Here is a 19908-nt window from a genome sequence, read left to right on the forward strand (position 1 = left end):
ACGAACCAATATTCCACTGATGTATATCTGCTGATTTAAACTGCTGTTCCTGATTCTTACCTGTATAAATTCAGGAGGGAATTGCCCTGTTTCCCTTACAGACAAAAGTTGTCAGTCCTGTTCCAAATGAATCCCAAATTGGTTGGTCTGAGTAAAACTACCTTTTCTATGCAAATGACTGAGAACAACTATTATGCCTACTCACATAAGGTAGATGAAACGTAGGTTTAGATCCCTTTGAAAATCACTGTGTAAGGACCGCATCTGTCTGTAGTTTGCATATCAAATTTCCATTGCATTTCTCCTTTCTCCCCCAGAGATTAAAAGAAGCATATGGCCTTTTATGTGTTTAACTGAGGAAAGAACTTAGTATCTCATGTCATGTCAGCTGTTAGGAAGTACACTGGGCTGGTCCCCTTGCATTTGAAGTGAAAATGGCAATTTCAAACAATTTCACAGGGAAAATGAAAGGAGCAAAACTGACTGACTGATGCAAGTGAAAGCAAAAAAACCTGAAGAATGCTTATTGTTTTGGAATAGACTCTTTATAAAAAAAATTATATTGGTTTTAACAGAAGAGAAATTTATCTTTACAGATCCTCCAAAGGAGTGGAGGAAAAAAAACCCCAAAACCCAAACATGAGAAAATCAGACTGACTGGCATCTCAGTGCTGCTGTGTAGTGATTTAGAAACTAGTCTTCTGCCTGACTGCTCAGTCCCCAGAGCAAAATACTAGCATAAAAGAAAAAGACGAGTTACGTTAAAAGAAAGCTCTAGCATATTACTCATGAAACAGGGTATATCCCTCCCATACAAAAGACAAAATTCAGCTCCCCAAATTCTTCTTCCACTCCCCTTGCCAGCAGTGGTACATGAGCCAAGGTAGTACAGGTTGGCTGATAGGGTTTTACTGATGGTTAGAATTTTTTCACAGCAGGTATCACTCCGTTCTCAGCACTGCTATTGAGCTTTTATAAATACATGTTTTAATGTTTCCCTTACCATGCACAATTCATCTGCTTCCCTTTACCTTTTGGCTTCAGAGGTCGCTCCTACGCTCTGTGGTTCTTCATGCCATGACAGTGACCCTGTGTCAGCCAAGCCAGTGGAGAGAAATGTCTCGATGTTCTTGCTCTAATGTTTGTTACCTAGGGTTAACCCTCCAGTCAGTGGTTACCACAAAACAGACATTCAGTCTAGAATGTTCCACAAAAACTTACATGAGAAACTATTTCTTTGCACAGGATAAGCTGCAATACATTGTCCAATATCTCTGTCTGCATCCTATAAGAAGATGCAGTTAAGAATTCTGTACTTACAATGAAGTAATCTAATATTAGTGTATATCATGTTAGTATCTTTGGGAATTAGGTTTAATTTACAAGAAATTTTAAAGGTACTGTTAAATTGCCGAAAGATCTGTAATGAATAACATTTTCACAAATTCTTTGAAGTAGATTAAATGTTTAAAATAATGACTTGCCAACATTTTAAACTGTTCTTACTAATGCTTTTTTAATGAAGATCACATACCATAATTCCAAGAACCCCATAACAACCCTTTATAAGCAGAACTGCTTCATTACAATTGCATTTTTTTCTGTGCATTTTGAGGGTTTGAAGGGGTTGCATCTGGGTTGGGTTTGGGGTTTTTTTGATACATGAAAAATGCCAGATGTGAGAGCTAGAATACAGAGAGCTACAGCACAGGTTTCACCTGCCACCCCATCGCTGCCTTAGTAACGCACATTGGTCCCCACCTACAGCAACCTCTTTTCTGAAAGGGAGAGTAATTTCTGTCCCTGTATTGCTTAGTTTAATTTACCACATCAGCTTGCGTCTCTCAAACTGCTGCTAGTCATCTGTTTGCTGAGCAAGCTTATTGACTGCGTAGTCCTTGTTTGAAGGCAAAAAAATATTATTTGCATTGGTTTTGTGGTATTGGGGGTGCAGCCAGCTTTCTGCTGACCTTTCAGGTCTGTTGGAAATCAACATCAGATGCTTTAGGAAACCTTACTCTGCAGACGGCAAGGTTTTATTCCTCTAGGGTGTAGAACAAGCTTGCCACCATGCTTTTGAGTCTTCAGGGGACTGTGGCAGAGGAGTGGCTTCAGCTGTGATACACTTCGGTTTGCTGCTTCATCGCATCCCAGACTGTAGTTAGTCTGACATCACTGTGGCTATTACATAGATAAGCTAGTGGTGGCAAACTAATAAGGATGCTGTCATTGCAATTGTAGTTAGTTTGTTGTGTATGTGTATATTATATACATTTTTTGCAGGATTTGTCCCTACTTGTACCAAAAAAATATATATAAATAGAAGTCTATTTTGTGAGCTCTAAAGAGGACAGAAGTAGTTAGTTTGTTTGTGTTGTGATCACAGAAAACATTAGAAGAACAATGAATAATGAGGGTTACATAATTGCTACTAAAATCCAAAATATGCAAGAAGTATAAATATATAAGCGTTATATGCCCAAGTGTTAAAGCTCAATTCTTTGAGCAAATGAAGTTAATATATGGGTAGATAAATAGAGAGAGAGGAGGAGGTAAGAACAGCAATGTATCATATTCAAACAAATTCAGATGAGAAGAGGAGGAGAAAGATCGAGTAACTAGGATCAAACACACTGTTTAGAGGTCTGTTCATCACAGATCTCCTGAACCATTCAGTCCTCCAAAGGAAACTCTCTCTGTAAAACAGATAAAAAACAATGGAAGGTTTGAGCATTTCCTAGTGCTTAACTGATCCTTGTAGTGGGTCAGAGTCCTTCTGGCCTTGTCAGCAGTGCCATCAAATTAGAGGAGACAAAACCAGTTAGAAAAACCCATTTTCACAAAGATTCAAAAGGAATAGGATGGTCATCTCAAAGGAGCTACGCCAAAGTTACCACACCATTTAACAGGGTTTGCAAGCTGTTGTCCAGATGACCTCTAAATGTTAAAACTCAGGACATAAAGCACATCAAGACTAATGTGTATTGGCAAGGCAGAAAAGGAAGGTTTTGCTAAATCTCTTTGCACGCAACCTTCAGCTCAGTGTTTTGAGTTCCTCACTGCGATGTTACCTTGTCATTGAACTGCAAGACTGAGGAGCACATTTTTCTCCTGCCGTTACTATCAAAACCTCGTTGAGCTTAAAAATTGGTGGAGAAGGGGGAAGACTTTCTTCCTCAGTTCTTCAGTCTGTACTGTTGGGGAGAACATAGATGTAGCTTTATCTCAGGCACAAGCTTTGGATTTACTTTGGCAAGGCCAGCTTTGCCTCAGAAGCAGATCTGATCACCGTTATGTCCATCCTGAAGGAATGTCCTAGACTAGTGTGAAATTCTGTCCATCTACAGGGTCAGGAATAATGTCATAATGTTTATAAGTTTGTCATGTTGAAACAAGGAGCAGAATAATTTACTTCTAGTTCTTGAGATTTACAGTCAGAATTTAGAGTAATCACTTGCTAAACACAAAATGATTTTTTAAAATTAGTGACAGTAATAGTAAGTAGCTAGAAGTAAATAGGTTAGAATGAAGAAGATGGAAAATGTGATAACATTTGGCAGAAAACCATGGCATACTCAGTCAGAAAGCTTGCTAAGGTCACCTGTCTGACAACTAACCTAACTTTTAACCAGTAAATTGTAAGGCATAAGAAGGCCTACCTGTATTTTATAGGTTTATTTGGCTCCAGAGAAGTCTCACAAAGTCTTTTTGCCCCATCTTTCCTTTGGATATTTTAAACCTAAAATAAGCATTACTTTATACATGTGTTACAGGGACCAAAAATACAGGGATAGAGCTAGGCAGCACAATTAATGCTTTTCACTCCCAATTCTTTGTGATAAAGAGATTAGAATTTGATGAAGATCATCCCTAGCTTGTCTTTTTTCCTTGCTACTTAACAAATTCAAAGGAGATGCAAAAATTAAGTTTAACAACTACTCTAAAGCTATCTGCCAAAATACTGCAGTTGAACTTCCCTTTGATCTACTAGCACATAGCTGATGATGACAATATCCAAGAAGAACTAAAAACCCCACACATTTTATTACACTGCTAAGATATATATTTATTCTTTTTCTTATCCCAATATAAATATGAAGTAAAAATAATTAAGACTTGCCTTTTGTGAGATTAGCTGATGAGAAATAGAGATTATCAATACTTTTTCAAAAGCAAGTGGGTACATCTTCCTGCAATGTCTGTTAGTATGAGTTTCTTTATATGTAGACAAAGATAAAAACCAAGATATGGGTTGTTGTTTTTTATAAAATGTATTGTAAGCTAATGCTGGGATTTATTCATCACCAATTTAACTGTCATCAGAAAGTAGCAATTTCATAAAGTATTATAGACCTTTTAATGAAGGTGTTATTAATAGCTCTTCCCAATACCAGTGACCATCTGTGACTGCTTCACCATCTGTGATTGCTATTTCAATTTGGGAGGGGGAAAAACAGTGGTATTACACTGAATTTACAATAGAAATTAATAGCCAGCTAGAACTACTGTAGATGATTAATTTGTCTTTGATTATAAGTACACACTGAGCAAGAGAAAATTAGTTTCTTTGATTTGTTGGCACAACGTGGGTTTGGGAAATGACCATGGGAAGCTGAAAACAAAATTAAATTGCATTTATTGAAATTTGAGACAGGCAAAAGTTAATGGAATTTAGATGAAGAGGATGAGAAGAGCTTAAATGGCACTTGAAAAGGTAGTGAAAGTTTCTTTAAAGATCTGTAACAAATTATGTGCTGATTATTGTGATTTGGTAAGGTTAGGTAACAGGGGAGCAGCAAAAGAGTTGCCAACACTTCTTAAAAACTTCTACAGTTTGTTGACAATGTATTAGAATAAACTGACAAAACAGTGATTTATAAGCTCGTAATTGAAATTAATCTTGTTGACTTCTTATCTAAGTGAAGTAGCACTTATTTTAGAAGAAATTCTATTTTTAATTAATAACAGTTAACGCCTGCTAACCTGCTGTCCTTGCCTGCAGAGTCAGAAGAGTCAAGTTGGTTAATACTCTTTTTACTTCCCTTATTAAACTGTGCTGAAGTGTTTCCATATTTTGCTATTAACACAGCTGCATTCTGTAATGGCTGAGGAGATTATTTTTAGCGTGTGTGGATAGATCAATTCCTTTTCCTTTACTAAGGCAAAGTTTGTAAGAAGCTATTGGGGAGACAGGATACAATTTCAAAATCATTCAAGTCCCACTTTTTAATGTATTTAGGTAGTGTGGGAGCCTAAAATTACTTCAAAACTAAGAAGAGCTTTTCAAAACCTCTAGTAATTTAGAGTTCAATTTAGATTGCATCTAACCAGTTGCGTTGCCTACTTTCCCAGTGGATGAAGAGAGAGAGGCACCTCCAAAAAATGACTCATCAGGCTGAGGTAGATATTTCTGCTAGATCAGGATGAGTCACCCTTCTACCATTAGCTGTGGGGAAGTCAGGACAGCTGGACTGAACTAGATCCCTATATTTTTATACTGCTTAACTTTTTAAAAGTTTTAAACTGTAGCTTTGGAACTGGAACAAATTTAATTTACTAAAGTCTTCGAGTAACTGAAGAAAGTGCATACCGCTTTTGTAAAGCACAAGATTCTTCCCTGAAAATATATATGTAGCAGCAGAGGTGAGGCAAAAACTAAAAGATCAGCTAAGAGCTACATGTTGTCCCAAATGTGTTGGCACCAGAAAGTCCTGCTTTGATGTCTGGGTTTCAGTACCAGCTATAGCTGCTCAGTATGCGCTCACTGTCTGGCTCAGAGACTTGGATTAGATTGTACAGATTATACGTATATTTGTATATGAATATGTGTATTTCTGCATTTATAATTTCACATAGGTTTATAAAAGGAGAGTGTAGGTCTATATATGTATTCCCCTCGCACATCTGCACTGTATAAGTTTATGTATAAGCATATGGCAATTAAAAAAACAAAAAAAACCCACCACCCCAAACTCTTAATTTACAGTCAATTCAATGTCAAGAATATAAAGTAGATTTTTCATTCTTAGGCTAAACAAAGTCATAGTGAGTGTCACCCTTATTTTGCATTAGATTGCTTATCTTCCTGACCTTTAGCAGACTGACAGCAGTTTTTGTGCTGTTTTGTGCTGCTTATGCACAGATACCAGAAGATTTCCTTTACATTAGGGAAGGTATGTGGTTAAGATATAAAGCCATACCATGAAAAAAATTTAAACTACTTGTGATTACTTTGCAATCAAGCTTCCAGAATAGTGATTCAATCTTGTTTCTTCTATTTCAGACAAAAGGTTCCTCAAGCATAACTCCATCAGGCACTCAAAAGAAGGTGAAGAGGACTCTGCCCAACCCACCTCCAGAGGAAGCAACAGCAGGAACTCAGTCGCCATATACTTCTGTGGGATCAGTCTCACGGAGAAGGATTTGCAGGACCAACACTATGGCGAGAGCCAAAATTCTTCAGGATATAGACAGGGAATTGGATCTGGTCGAACGTGAATCAGCCAAGCTTAGGAAGAAGCAAGCAGAGTTAGATGAGGAAGAAAAAGAAATAGATGCCAAGCTGAGATACTTGGAAATGGGCATTAATAGGAGGAAAGAAGCCTTACTAAAAGAAAGAGAAAAGAGAGAGCGTGCCTATCTCCAAGGAGTAGCAGAAGAACGCGATTATATGTCAGACAGTGAAGTTAATAATACAAGGTCAACCAGAATAGAAACTCAGCATGGCTTGGAAAGACCACGCACTGCACCCCAGACAGAATTTAACCAGTTTATGCCACCACAAACCCAACCAGAAACACAGTTTGCCCCTGCTACAAGCCCATATGCTCAGTATCAGTATTCATCTCCTGCTCTGCCTACTCAAGCACCAACTCAGTTCACACAGCAATCACATTACCAACAACAGCAGCCTTTGTATCACCAACAGGTTTCACCCTATCAGACCCAGACAGCTTTCCAAACAGGAGCTACTATGTCCTTTACTCCACAGGCTCAACCTCCACCATCTCAACAGCCGTCATATCAACTCCCATCACAGATGATGGTGATACAGCCAAAGCCAAGACAGACCACATTGTATCTGGAGCCTAAGATAACAACAAACTATGATGTAATTCGCAATCAGCCTCTCATGATAGCACCAGTTTCAACTGACAATAATTATGCTGTTTCCCAGCTGGGCAGTAAATATTCCACCTTGGACTTAAGGATAGGACTAGATGAGAGAAACAGCATAGCAAGCAGCCCTATATCAAGCATATCTGCAGATTCATTCTATGCAGATATAGACCACCACCACACACCCCGTAATTATGTGCTGATTGATGACATAGGAGAACTTACTAAAGGAACAGGAGCTCTTGGTTCCAGTTTTAGCCTCCATGAGAAAGATCTGACCAAAACTGATCGACTGCTTCGCACAACTGAGGCAAGGAGAGCACAAGAAGTGTCAGACTTCTTAGCACCACTGCAGACTTCTTCTAGGTTACATTCCTACGTTAAAGCTGAGGAAGACCCCATGGAAGATCCTTATGAACTCAAACTTCTGAAACACCAGATAAAACAAGAGTTCCGTAGAGGTGCAGAAAGTCTTGATCATCTGGCTGGCCTGTCACAATATTACCACGCGGAGGGCAGCTACAGACATTTTCCGAAATCTGAGAAGTACAGCATAGGTAGGCTTACTCTTGAGAAACAGGCTGCTAAGCAGCTCCCAGCAGCCCTCCTTTACCAGAAGCAGTCAAAACACAAGAAAGCTTTGATAGACCCCAAACTAACAAAGTTTTCACCTATCCAAGAAAGCAGAGACCTTGAGCCTGACTATTCAAGCTATATGACTTCTAGCACTTCAACTCTTGGGGGAATTACTACTAGGGCAAGGCTTCTTCAGGATGATATCACTTTTGGCCTTAGAAAAAACATCACTGACCAACAGAAATACATGGGGCCACCACTGACTTCATCCATTGGAGCAGGCCTTGGGACTGCGCTAGGTCCAACAATGAGATCCACATTGCAAGATGAAGCAGACAAGTCTTATAGCAGCGGTAGTAGATCTAGGCCCTCATCTAGACCCTCCTCAGTTTATGGGCTTGATTTGTCATTGAAAAGGGATTCTTCCAGTTCTTCTTTAAGACTGAAAGCCCAGGAAGCTGAACCCTTAGATGTTTCCTTTAGCCATGCAGCACCTTCTGGAAGAACTAAACCCACCAGTCTACCTATTAGCCAAAGCAGGGGGAGGATCCCAATAGTAGCGCAGAACTCAGAGGAGGAGAGCCCGCTAAGTCCCGTTGGCCAGCCAATGGGAATGGCAAGAGCAGCAGCTGGACCCTTGCCACCAATATCTGCAGATACCAGGGACCAGTTTGGATCAAGCCATTCATTACCTGAGGTCCAGCAACATATGAGGGAGGAGTCACGGACTCGAGGCTATGATCGAGATATAGCCTTCATCATGGATGACTTCCAGCATGCCATGTCAGACAGTGAAGGTAAATTAGGCCTCAGACTGGTATCTTACTATCACAACACAAATCCTCATTTCTATGCATGTGTCTGATTCTTGTTTCTTCAAAGACTTGCTTTTTTTTTCTGTTCCTTGGTGCATCTTCTGTGTATCTACATTTTTGAAGTTTGTTTTGTTTTGTTTCATTTGTTATTTTTTATTTTACCCTAACAGCAGTTTTTGGATGGTGTTAAGCTACACTAGCATGCTCACTATATTGTTGTGGATTTGCTTTCCTTTTGGTTTGCTTGTGCATTTTCCTTTTCACTTGTTGATGTCTACTTTTCTGATGACGCTGTGTAGAATATTCCATGTATGATACAGACCTTGCCATCAGTCTTTATGTGGAGCCTTCAGTGACTGTGAATCATTGAACTTATTTGAAATTGTTTTCGTTGGGATTTGGAAATAATCTCCCAAATCTCAAAAAAACTCTAGTATTTTTATTTGCATGAAATGTCATGATATATTAAAGAACTGAAAATTCCATCTCCCGATGCACCCCTTTAGATCTGCATTTATATAGAAATAGTATGTTCATTAAGTACATATTGTATGTTAGAACCATATAGAGATTAACACAGCAGTAAAATGATGTTCTACGTATGGTTTGTTGAAAGCATCCTGTCATGTGGACTTCTGTGCATTCAGGGTTGTGATGATGTAAGATAATTTGTCATTTGGATGGTGCAAGACAATCTCATCCTTCAATAAACACACATAGAGTATTTTACTTCTATTGATGGACTATGCAGCATAGCTGGTTTTATATGCACCCCATACAATATGTCTGCCAAATAAGCACAAGAGTTTGTCTCGCTTAGGTTCATGAAAGGAACCTTCCTGATGTATTATATACGGTGCAATTAAAAAAGTTTCTTCCAGAGAAGTATAGCAGAATGTTAAAGCTGATGTTGAGTACTAAAGAATTGCAAATTATGTATTAGTTTTGTTTGATTCAGTTCAGATTTAATATATTCTGAATTGTTTAAAAATCATAAAGACAGTTGGAAAGAAAATGAAATTAATATGTTCAAAATTGTATGCGCTCCCTTAACTTTTTCTTATGTGTATTTACTGCACAATAAAAGAGACTTTGCATGCGCTATATTGTCTGTAAATGGCAATGATTGTCTCAAAAGACACATCTGCATGATTCTGAAGCAGTATGGTTTGGTTTTCAGGTTTATATGAACCTCAATGTTCATTATTGCACTATTGCTTTTTTACATATGATGAACCTCTCATAAGCATTAGAAAATTGAATCAAAAGAAAAGAAAATTGCAATAATATATATTGAAGTGTTTTGTTTTGTAAGTTTGTTTTCATATTTCTTAGATATTTACAACCCCCTCATGAAGTCTGTGTTTCAGGAGAGGTTCAGGATCATCAGCTTTTTGATTTTTATCAGAAGTTTAAGTGGTTTCACTATTCTTAAATTTTTGGCACAGAGTCCTGTAATATTAATCTGAAGGCAGCTGAGAGGAACTCCCCAAGTTGCAACTCATATCATTCTTAATTAAGTACATGTTATGTTGTCTCAGCCTAACTTCTGACTTTTAAGGGTCATTCTAGGGTCACATTGTGGAAGACATAGGACTTTTCCTCCAGAAAACTAAGGAGAACCAAACTGGACCAAAAAAAGTTATTTGCTGCTATTCTACTTCATATAGACCAGTTACAGGGAATTATATTTCTGCACTACAGTGCATTATGTTTCTGTTACATATTTGTACATATCATACATGTTACATTAGAGGGTGAACATGTTTGGGCTTTAAATTAGTTTCTGATTGGTTACACTCTTTCAGAATTCTAACTCAATCCACATGTTCCTTATTAGGTTGATATGATCCTGAATAGCGGGGCTTCCCCTTTCAGCCATATTTTTCTAATTTCTAGGAAGTTTTTGTTTCCTCAAAAATAGCTTATATTTGCAACCATTTCATGTAAAGTCCTGGGAAATCAAAACACTTTATGACATTATTTTCAAATATGCTGTCTAATAGCAAGTAACTTGAGTGGAAAATAATTTTGATGATTTAGATTTAAGCTAAAAAATGTTCTGAAGAAGCAATTACAGTTCTTCAGAAAGTTATGGCTTTCTTTTTCTCGGACTGTACTTTTCTCTGTAATGCCCTGGCAGTGGACAGCTATTCTGGTGCGTGGCATTCAGCCTTTTAATTTAATTGGCTTTGCTTCTGCTTTTTTTTTTTTTTGTTGTTGTTGTTTTGGTTTGGTTTTTTGGTTTCTTTTTTGTTTGTTTGTTTTTTTTTAAATTTGTTTTAAACAACTGCTATGTGGTTTTGATGAGATTTCATTAAAAGAAATTAGTCTTAACCACTATCTTAGGAAAACTCTTCTTGTGCTAAAGCTTGAATTTTCATCTTTAGAGACTTTTAAAAATGAATACAAGTCAAGTTGTTGCATTAAAAATGTTTTTATTCAGTTCAAATTGAGAGAGGTTCTTGACTTGCTGTTCATTTTTTATGTCATATTCTATAACAAACACCAAAAGAGAATCCAAATAGGACTTTGAGGCCAAACCTTCTGGTTTTTACTAAGTACACCTACATATTGTAACAAACCTTAAAACCATGCTTAAGCACTGAAGTAGTACCTTACGCTAGGATTCCAAACTTCAAACAGGTTAAAAAATGGGTTTAGTGTTAAAAAAGCACAGCATCCAGAGCTTCTTATTGAAAATAAATAGCGTCTTGAGCTTTTGAAACACCTGGTATTTTCTCAGGGGTCAGAGTACCATGAAAGCTCTGATTCAGCAAATAGCTCTTTATTAACCCCACAGCTGCCACAGTTTCCACAAGCTATTAAATATGTTGAAGATATTAATTTTCAAGGATGCCAAAGCTAGTACTCAATGTTATGAATGTAAATAGTCTCTACTGGCCATCTGAGAAGATATACCTTTTCTCACCTAAAGGATTGTTTTTTCTTTTATATGCTTTTTTAAAAAATTCTACCATAATGTTTAGAAGTTTAAAATTGAGATATGAAGCCATCAAGACATCAATACAGCTGACCCCTTGTAATTTTTCATCTGTGGGATTTAGTGTTCACTATTAGTTCTCCGTTCAAGTTTCTTGGACTCCACAGCCTGGAGTTCAATCTCACTGTGTTAAACTGTGTGTGAGTAACAGCGTGGGACCTTACTGGCTCCAGCAGGAGTGTTTTACAGGTGGAACCATCTGGCTGCATATTGTTAGTCTTAGAAAAAAAAAAGGATGTACCCTCGCAAACTGTCAGTGATTCATCTGGGCTCTTCTAGCTTTCCAGCTGAAACAAATCCCAATGGAGCAAGCCAAACCCAGTTGTGTGTACATGTGAGTGTGGCGTGTGTGTGTCTATATACACATACATACATCACTTTTTAAACTTCATATAAAATATGCACATTCATCACAGTTTGATAAAAAAGTAGGATGGTCTGAACTGCAGTATGGGATTCTATGTACGTGCTAGCTTTTCAAAAGAAGGAATCCAGCAAAATGATTTCAGCTGAGACGAGGAGGAAAACAAAAGTAAAAAAATCATTCTTCTGTTAATCTGAAGGCACAGATTGCAATAGTCAGCATTAGTATCTGGGATCAGAAAAATGCATTAAGTTCTTCATGTAAGCTTCAGCAAGAAGTCCAAGAGGATGAGTTACGAACGAGCCTGCTATGTGCATGCACTGGTCAGTTGGCATAAAAATGTAAAGCTTAAGGGATTTGTTTGCGTGTTAGATCCTAATGGTTTATTGAGAGCAATTAATCAATAACTAATCACTAGCCAGACAAGCATCAACCTTTAATAATGATTCTATTTAATTCAGATATGCTGATCTAAATAATATTTTCAAACCATTTTGTATTAGATTAAATTTGTGCACAGTTAGGAAGGAAGAGATAGCCTAATATCTGAACCGAGATTAAGAATTCTCCAAAGGCCTAATATAATAGAGGATGTTATTTTTACCACACACAAAATACAGTTTTTCAAAAATCATGCATACTCTTCTTTTTGGAGAAATTTCATAAAATAGTAATGAAAAAACACATTTTTTTCCTCCCATTAAACTTTTCAAATTATTTGTTACTATATTACATTTACTTTAACAACAAAATAGACAAGATTACACACGCTACCATTTTTCATTCTAGATTCTCTTCTGTGTCATGGAACAATTGCATTCACTCTTGTTACTATAGCAACAACTGACCTTAATTAAGGTTTGCAATTTCTGGTTGTTTTGCCAAAACAAATATTGTCTTTCTTTGATTTCCAAATGTATCTTGCTTATTAAAGCATAAAATTCAAACTTGCATTACATTCTAATTAACTGCACATTGTTTTGTTTACACTGATGGGAAACATGGATGGAAATCTGTATGTTGTATAGTGGAAGTACTTTTAAATATATAGGAGCTGATTCCAATCTCAGTGGAGTGAAACCTATGACAGTTGACACAATAGTCAATAGGCATAAATATGTGTGTGTGCAAAACTGATTTCAATGAAACGGTGCTGTTTGGTCCCGAAAGGCTGTCTAACACAATAGATTTTATACAGGTTTAAAATAGTTGCAAATGTAAGTACAGTATTCTTTTAGAACTATTGCGGAAAGAACATTCTGACTGACTTTCCATGCGCAAAGGCTCCTACTGCAAAATCGGGGGATGGAATTCAAAAGGACAACACTTGCAATGCATTTCTGCTTAGGATTACCAAGAGTATAGAATGCTTCATGTCATCTTTGGTTTGGGATGATACTGCTTTCATAAAGGAGTCTCAATTTGCTTACAAGTAGTTCTAGATGACTTCCAAAATATTTTGACCAATATTTAGTTCATAAGTTTGGGAATTAATGGGGATTGGGTTTTGAGGCTTGATTTTTGGGGTTGTTTTCTTTTCCTTAGCTTACTACAAATTAACTAATTTGGCTACTTTTTTTCAAATGTGTGGGATCTACAGTGTATTTCTGAGCTGCCAGAAGGAAGGAGATGGCTATAGCACCCAGCAGTGGGTTTCTTCTGGTATTTAATATCCATAGTTTTGGCATAAACAGAATCTTCTCACTTTATCACATACTGCTAAATTATGCCTGAGTTCAATGTCTCAAGTCTCGCCTGTATCTTTGCTTTATCTGCATGGCCAATTAGTAACCACTATGCATGTTTGCTATGAACAATGCACATTATTGCCCTTTGCCCAGCCCTGGATCAGAACATTTGACCTGTCCTTGGTTTTCTAAGCCTATCATCTCCGTCGTGAAGAAACAGATTGGTTTGACAAACCCAGGGAGTCTCGTTTGGAGAACGGACATGCCCTCGACAGAAGGCTGCCAGAGAAGTTGTCCCACTCTCGACCAACAAGTCAACACCAAGATCAAGTGAGCTGTCAAGTAAGATGCGCATTTAGTTTCATAAATGTTTGATGATTTAACCATACTGCCCCATAGTGCAGAGACTACAGGATTAATCAAATTCCAGCTACATTCAGCTGAAGTGCTGTTGAACCTGTATTTGTCACCAGTACTTGATTAAATTGAAGTAACATTCATCTGCAACTCGGTACTAATCAGGTTGTCTTTTGATTTTTGAAACATATCTGAAAGGATTTAATCTGCTAACCAGAGCTATCTATACATAAGGTATTCCTATTTAAATAAAAAATACAAAAATAAAGCAGTCCCATTTTACCTTACCAGCTTTAGCCCATCCAAATTCAAACCGTTGTTTTAGTATTTTAAGGAAAAGAGTTGCTGTATCGTGTTGACACTTGTTCCTGCTTTTAGTTGGTTAGTATAATCCCAACAGTCTGTGATCAGTTACTGAATAAATCAGCAAGACTTTATCATTCTAATAATTAGAATATTTAATTTATTATCGGGAGAAATAAAAACATCGTATTCTGCTTTTCAAGCTTGCCAACTTTTAAATCTGCTTCACCGTAGTATACCATCAAATGTCCTCTTTGTATTAATTAAGTTTATATATTTCAAATCTTTAAGGTCTTTGCTTCTATCAGTTGTCATTTGTACTGATTGATTGAGATTATACTGTTTCCCATGAGGCGCAATGGATGCAAGATAAGGTATTGCATGGCCTCTTTGTGGTACTTAGTACCCTATAGTGGTATATAGTATATGTGGTACTTAATAGCCTATAGTGGTATATGGTATATGTGGTACTTATTAGCCTATTAATTCCTCTGATAACATAGAAACATGAATATCCTAATGTCATTGGCAGTGATTGGAACTTTTTTGCTGGTGAGCAATTATGCTGATATTTGACAATAGAATGTAGGTTTTATGAAGTAAGGATGTAGAATTTATGAAGTAAGCATTCAAAGGTCTTACAATACAAAAAGTAATTTATTTTTATTTTTCCCTCTTTTCCTATCTCTAGTTTAGCATATATTGAGATTCACACAGCCTAGGCTGTACTGAGCCCGACCATTTCTTGTTCAGAAAGAGGGATTTACAAGATACAAGTCTTACAGGAATCTATTCAAATAACTCATTCTATGAACCAACTTTATTGCAGGATAAAGGATGTTTTAGAGCCTTCACAGCTCTTAATATCACTGGCAATAGGTAAAATACTGCCTATCATCTGAGCACTTTAATCCTCATGGGAAACATGCATTATTCTAAGTCTAGATAATTGTATTTGACCACTACATGGTCATGAGGTAGAATTAAAGGTTTCCCTTGAAAAGCAGATTTATCGAAAAAGGTTGCTGTTACACTGAGCTCTGTGATCTGGAAGTGGTCAGTAAGATGTACTTAACTTTTAGAACTCCAGAGATTTTGTCCTCGGAAGCAGTTCCAAGGCAATTTACTCAAAGCTCTGATACTTGTTTGTTCTCTTGTATACATAGCACTACACTAGGACTGGTTTAAAGACTTTGATCAAAAATTTTCGAAAGGAAGTTAAGGGACCTGAGAGTTCTTGTTTTCCTGGATTATTTCCAGAAGGAAAAGATTGGGTTTTTTTCTCCCTGAAGCTGTCATGATATGCCCATGTTTATATGGAAATAGAGATACCACATTTTAGATCTCCCCAAAGGCATTTTTTAAGGTTTTGTAAAATCTGGGTTGGAAATTGGGGAGTGAACATGTTCTAAATGATTCTGTGGGGTGCCATGTAAAGCCTCTGCAGAAGAAAAGTGATGTGGAAGATTTACAGCCATTTCTTCTTCATCAGTTTCTGCAGAGTTTAGCTACTGACATTCACCCACTGCTAGAAAATAGTACCAATGTGTCTGCAGAAGGGAGAAATACCAACTCTGCATCATCTACCTTGTCAAAATGTTACTCAGAGCTTGTGCATGTTAGATACCTTCTGTGAACATTTCTTTCTTATAATTTTAAAAAATACATATTTTCAGACACATCCAGAAATGGAGTTACTTTAAGACAAGATAAAAAGGGTCAGAGCCATTTTAAAGTTTAATTAGCTCCACACTGAATCCTGAAAGTAAACCACTTAGCAACGGAATCAAGTAAATCAGTATTAACATCTCTGGGGTTTAGCATTCATTTTATATTTTAGAGCTATCAAGAAAAAGAAACCTTTTTCAGGCCAGTGAGTGTGCTGAGGCAAAGTAAACACTCCCTAAAGGCTCTTTCAGCCCTGTCTCTTCTGTAAAAAAAAAGTTAATGAATTCACTGTCCCATGCTGTCTGTCTCCTGGGTCCACAACTCCATTCTGCACCGAGAGCTGTAGTGTCCAAGTATAAAGTACTCTGTTGCCAACAGCAGCAAATCATTCTTCATCCTGACCATCCCAACAGGTCCACCTTCACCCAGAGCTTGCGTTGTCACAGAGGCTTTCCTGAAACCAGTTAGGAGGACAGATGCCTAGTTATCACAGTATTAAACCATTGCAACTCCTTTAGTATCCCATACTGCCACACACCAGGCACAAAAGGAAGCATTGGCATCAATAGCACTGATCTGTTTGTAATGTATCAGTCGATGTTTCCAAATACACTTATTGGCTGTGAATTTGCCAATTTTCTCCTTTGTAAAAAAATGTGAATATTTTACTGACCACTATGACATTTGTATTCCAGAAGATTTTGTTTCACGAGTGAAACATAATTTCCTTGCTAAATGAAATCAGAACTGCTTGATTAAGTCCCACAGACCTTGTACAATTAAAGGTAGTAAATAAAGTACAACCCTGTGCTTTTGAAGCAAGAATGCAACAGAGTGACAACCCTGAGCTAAGTTTCCATGGATTTCTTATAACCTCGTGGATTAAGCTCACTATACTATATTATTAATCTAAAATATGTTTGTTTCTATGCATCTTCTGTGTTGCTACATAGTATTCTTAAATCACATTAAATTGCAGTGCAGTTTAGTGTCTCAATAGCTGTTTCCCAGTATAACAATTCTGAACTGCTTACCTGAGGAGGGTTAAACATGGGTTAAAACCTAGTCAATACATAATCTGTTGCAGATTTCTCACTGATCCCTGTTGACCTCTACAATTTGCTTAGTTGCTTAAATACAGAACTAACAGTGACCATTAGTGGGCCTTCTTAAATGAATAATAAAATCCCAGATTTATCGTAATACCAGTGTGTTGTCATCAGTTCGCTTTGGCAACAGTTTGCTAATCACAAGGAGAAGGCAAGGGCTTTATTTCTAAAGGGCCTCAAAAAGTAGATGCTTGTCTTGGTTCATGGATCTGTATCGTTCCCTTGAAATTTAAGCCATGCCTTTTAAGAGGCACTTGAATATTTAGAAATTATGACAAAATGGGTCGTACTGTAGAGCAGGGGGGTTAAAAGGAGAAAATACTGTTTGTGGCAGACATCCAGAAGGCTACCTGCAAACTTCTGTTCCACATTTTTTAAGTCCATCCTGCTTGGTTTGGATTTTTTTCTGGCTAGCAAGGAGATTTTATTTTCATTTATAGTGAACTGCTTTCTCTGTTCGAGGCTTGAGGGGAGGAAGGCGTTTTGTGATTCACATTCTCTGGAAATACGATGAGAAACAGAACATTTCCAAATTTAGTGTAATTGTTAAAATATTTAATCTAATGAGTGAATTGTTAGCCACCCCCTCACTGTAATTCAGGATGGAATTTAGCAGGCAGTTTCTCATTTTTGAGTCATCCAGAAATGATGTTCTCACTGCATACCAGAATGACTTCTACATCGAAAGTCAGAGTTCTGTACTGACCTTATAGCAGAAGCAAAGGCTTTGCAATTTTCTAATGAGCAGGAACATTGTATTTGTTACATTTTTTTCAGCACTTCTTTTGCAAAACGTCTCCATCATCAGGGATCTATCAGTACAGAGAATTTCCAGACAAATTGACACTCATCCGTTGTGCAGAGGAGATGTAGCGCTTCAAAGGGGCAGGGTCACCTTAGCCGTGGAAATCCTTGGCCAGCTTTCGCAGGCCATGCAAGTACCTGTTGTGTTTAGAGATTAGGACAGATACTGTCTAACCCGTCACCTTGAGCATCCACCGTCTTGTTCCTGGATACAGAACTCAGGTAGAATTTTCCTGGCAGACTGGATTTCCTAAAGGACTCAGCCAGGTGTAGCTGCTGAGATTCACTGTACCAGGTCCTGTCTAAGATACTGGTGGAAGGGGAGGTGCAGCGCCACTTAAAACCAGGAATTACTGTGGCTTTGATGACCTGATCCAAAAAACAATTAATATGTTACAGCTATTGCTATGGGCTTTGCCTGGACACTGAAATACATTTGATGCTTTTTTATTTCTTAAATATAGCACTGAAGAAATTTATTCTTAGTTGTGCTCTTTACCTTATAAAATTCCAGTAAATGAGTCTTCTGTGGAGTTTCTTTATCAGATAAAACATTTAAAGGTACCAAAGGGAAAATAAAGTGTATATTTACACTGATCCTCTGTAACAGTGTTAGAAAACCTCAGTGCATTTATTTGCCATTCGTTCCATCTTTTTTGGAGAGGCATTGAGCTGACAAATAACATGAAACACATAACCAGAACTTAAATTCCTGGAGGAAACACTTTATACTCCCGTTTTCATTTAACTCGCTGGGATGCAACCCCCAAGGGCCTGCTGAGTAATATGCAGAAAAAAAACGTGAGCTGAGTCCCATGTCAGCTCCTGGAGCGCAGTAGGAGGGGAGATACACTGGAGAGTCAAAATGTGCCTGCAGTCAGAAGAGGATGGCATTGCCAGTGCTGAGTTACAAAAATTGTTACTGGAGTGTACCAAATGCTCCCAGAAAGGTGAGGAAAGGGTCTTGATGGCAAGGACAGATGGCAGGAATCTGGGGGTTTTGTAGCAAGTAAGCAGGATCAAGTCACATTTTTCCCTGGGACCTAAATCTGGGCTTGGGAATTTACACATCTTCCGTTCTTGTGCCTTGCAGTGGAGGGACTGCCTCTTCTGTGCCACAGCTCAGATTTACGCTGTCACAGTTGTGCAACTTCGGTGTGTCCCTCTGCATCTTCACTGGGGTGATTGGGAGGACAGTCATATAGAAAGGGCTCCTGGCATATATTCAGATGAAGCGAAATCAACTTCTGTGGAAGTCAGAAGAAACAAACAGCTGGGAACAGAAAATAATTTGTGTTCTGCAGGTTTTCAAATAGACTACTAGATTTCAGATAAGTACAAGCATTAGTGGTTAAAGTAAAACCATCAAAAACAATGTAGCTGCTCTTTGCATTATCTATTTCCAGCAACCACTGTTTTTTCCTGTTTATTCTGCCACTTTCAGACACATGCTGTTCTGAAGGTAAATGCCTAATGGCATGTTCGATTTAAGTACTGATTCCCACCACCAATAAAAAAAAATATGCCATCCTGAATGCTAATAAACGTTAATGTTTTTATTCATACCTATATGAATCACCAAGATTTATACTTCTTGTAAAATTCTGGAAGTGAAAGTAATGAGGAAGCTAAAGTAGGAGACTTCTGTTTTCTGATATATCTGTCAGGAATCATGTACAATACGGCACTGGATATTTCTGGATTATTATTTATTCAAAAAAACAATCTTGCTAAAGAAAGATAAGATAGAGCAATGAAAAACAATGTGAACTGAAGTTTATGAGCTGCAACATTCCTCAGTTAAATGGAATTGCTCCCACCAAAATGGATCCCAACTAAGGATCTGCTCAAATGTGTTCATAGGCTTCTCTTGAATAGCACTGATTTGTATTCTTTTTTATTTAAGTAAAAATAAAATTACATACAGTCTTTCACTTTTTTTACAATTTTATGTAAGCTACACACGCCAAATAAATTGTTTTTACTGTTAAATTACACTTGCTGAATTTCTGATCATGTCATTAAAAACGTAACAGTGTCCCTATTCATTTATAAGCATGGAAGTGTCATGGTGCTTCATACACTTCTGGTAGCATCAGAC

At 37.5% G+C, this 19908-nt stretch overlaps 1 protein-coding gene across 4 annotated transcripts in view; it reads left to right on the forward strand.

Annotated features, from left to right (window-relative positions):
• The window catches only part of PCLO (piccolo presynaptic cytomatrix protein), a 402552-nt gene that overhangs the window by 229572 nt on the left and 153072 nt on the right, over positions 1–19908 (forward strand). For all 4 annotated transcript variants that reach the window (XM_027790555.2, XM_055809070.1, XM_027790559.2 and 1 more), the window contains exons 7-8: positions 6284–8492; positions 13760–13908. In XM_027790555.2, coding sequence (XP_027646356.2) covers positions 6284–8492; positions 13760–13908 — 2358 coding nt within the window. The remainder of the gene's footprint in view (positions 1–6283; positions 8493–13759; positions 13909–19908) is intronic.

The sequence above is a fragment of the Falco peregrinus genome, chromosome 6 (assembly GCF_023634155.1).
Source record: "Falco peregrinus isolate bFalPer1 chromosome 6, bFalPer1.pri, whole genome shotgun sequence".
NCBI classification, from domain to species: Eukaryota; Metazoa; Chordata; class Aves; order Falconiformes; family Falconidae; genus Falco; species Falco peregrinus.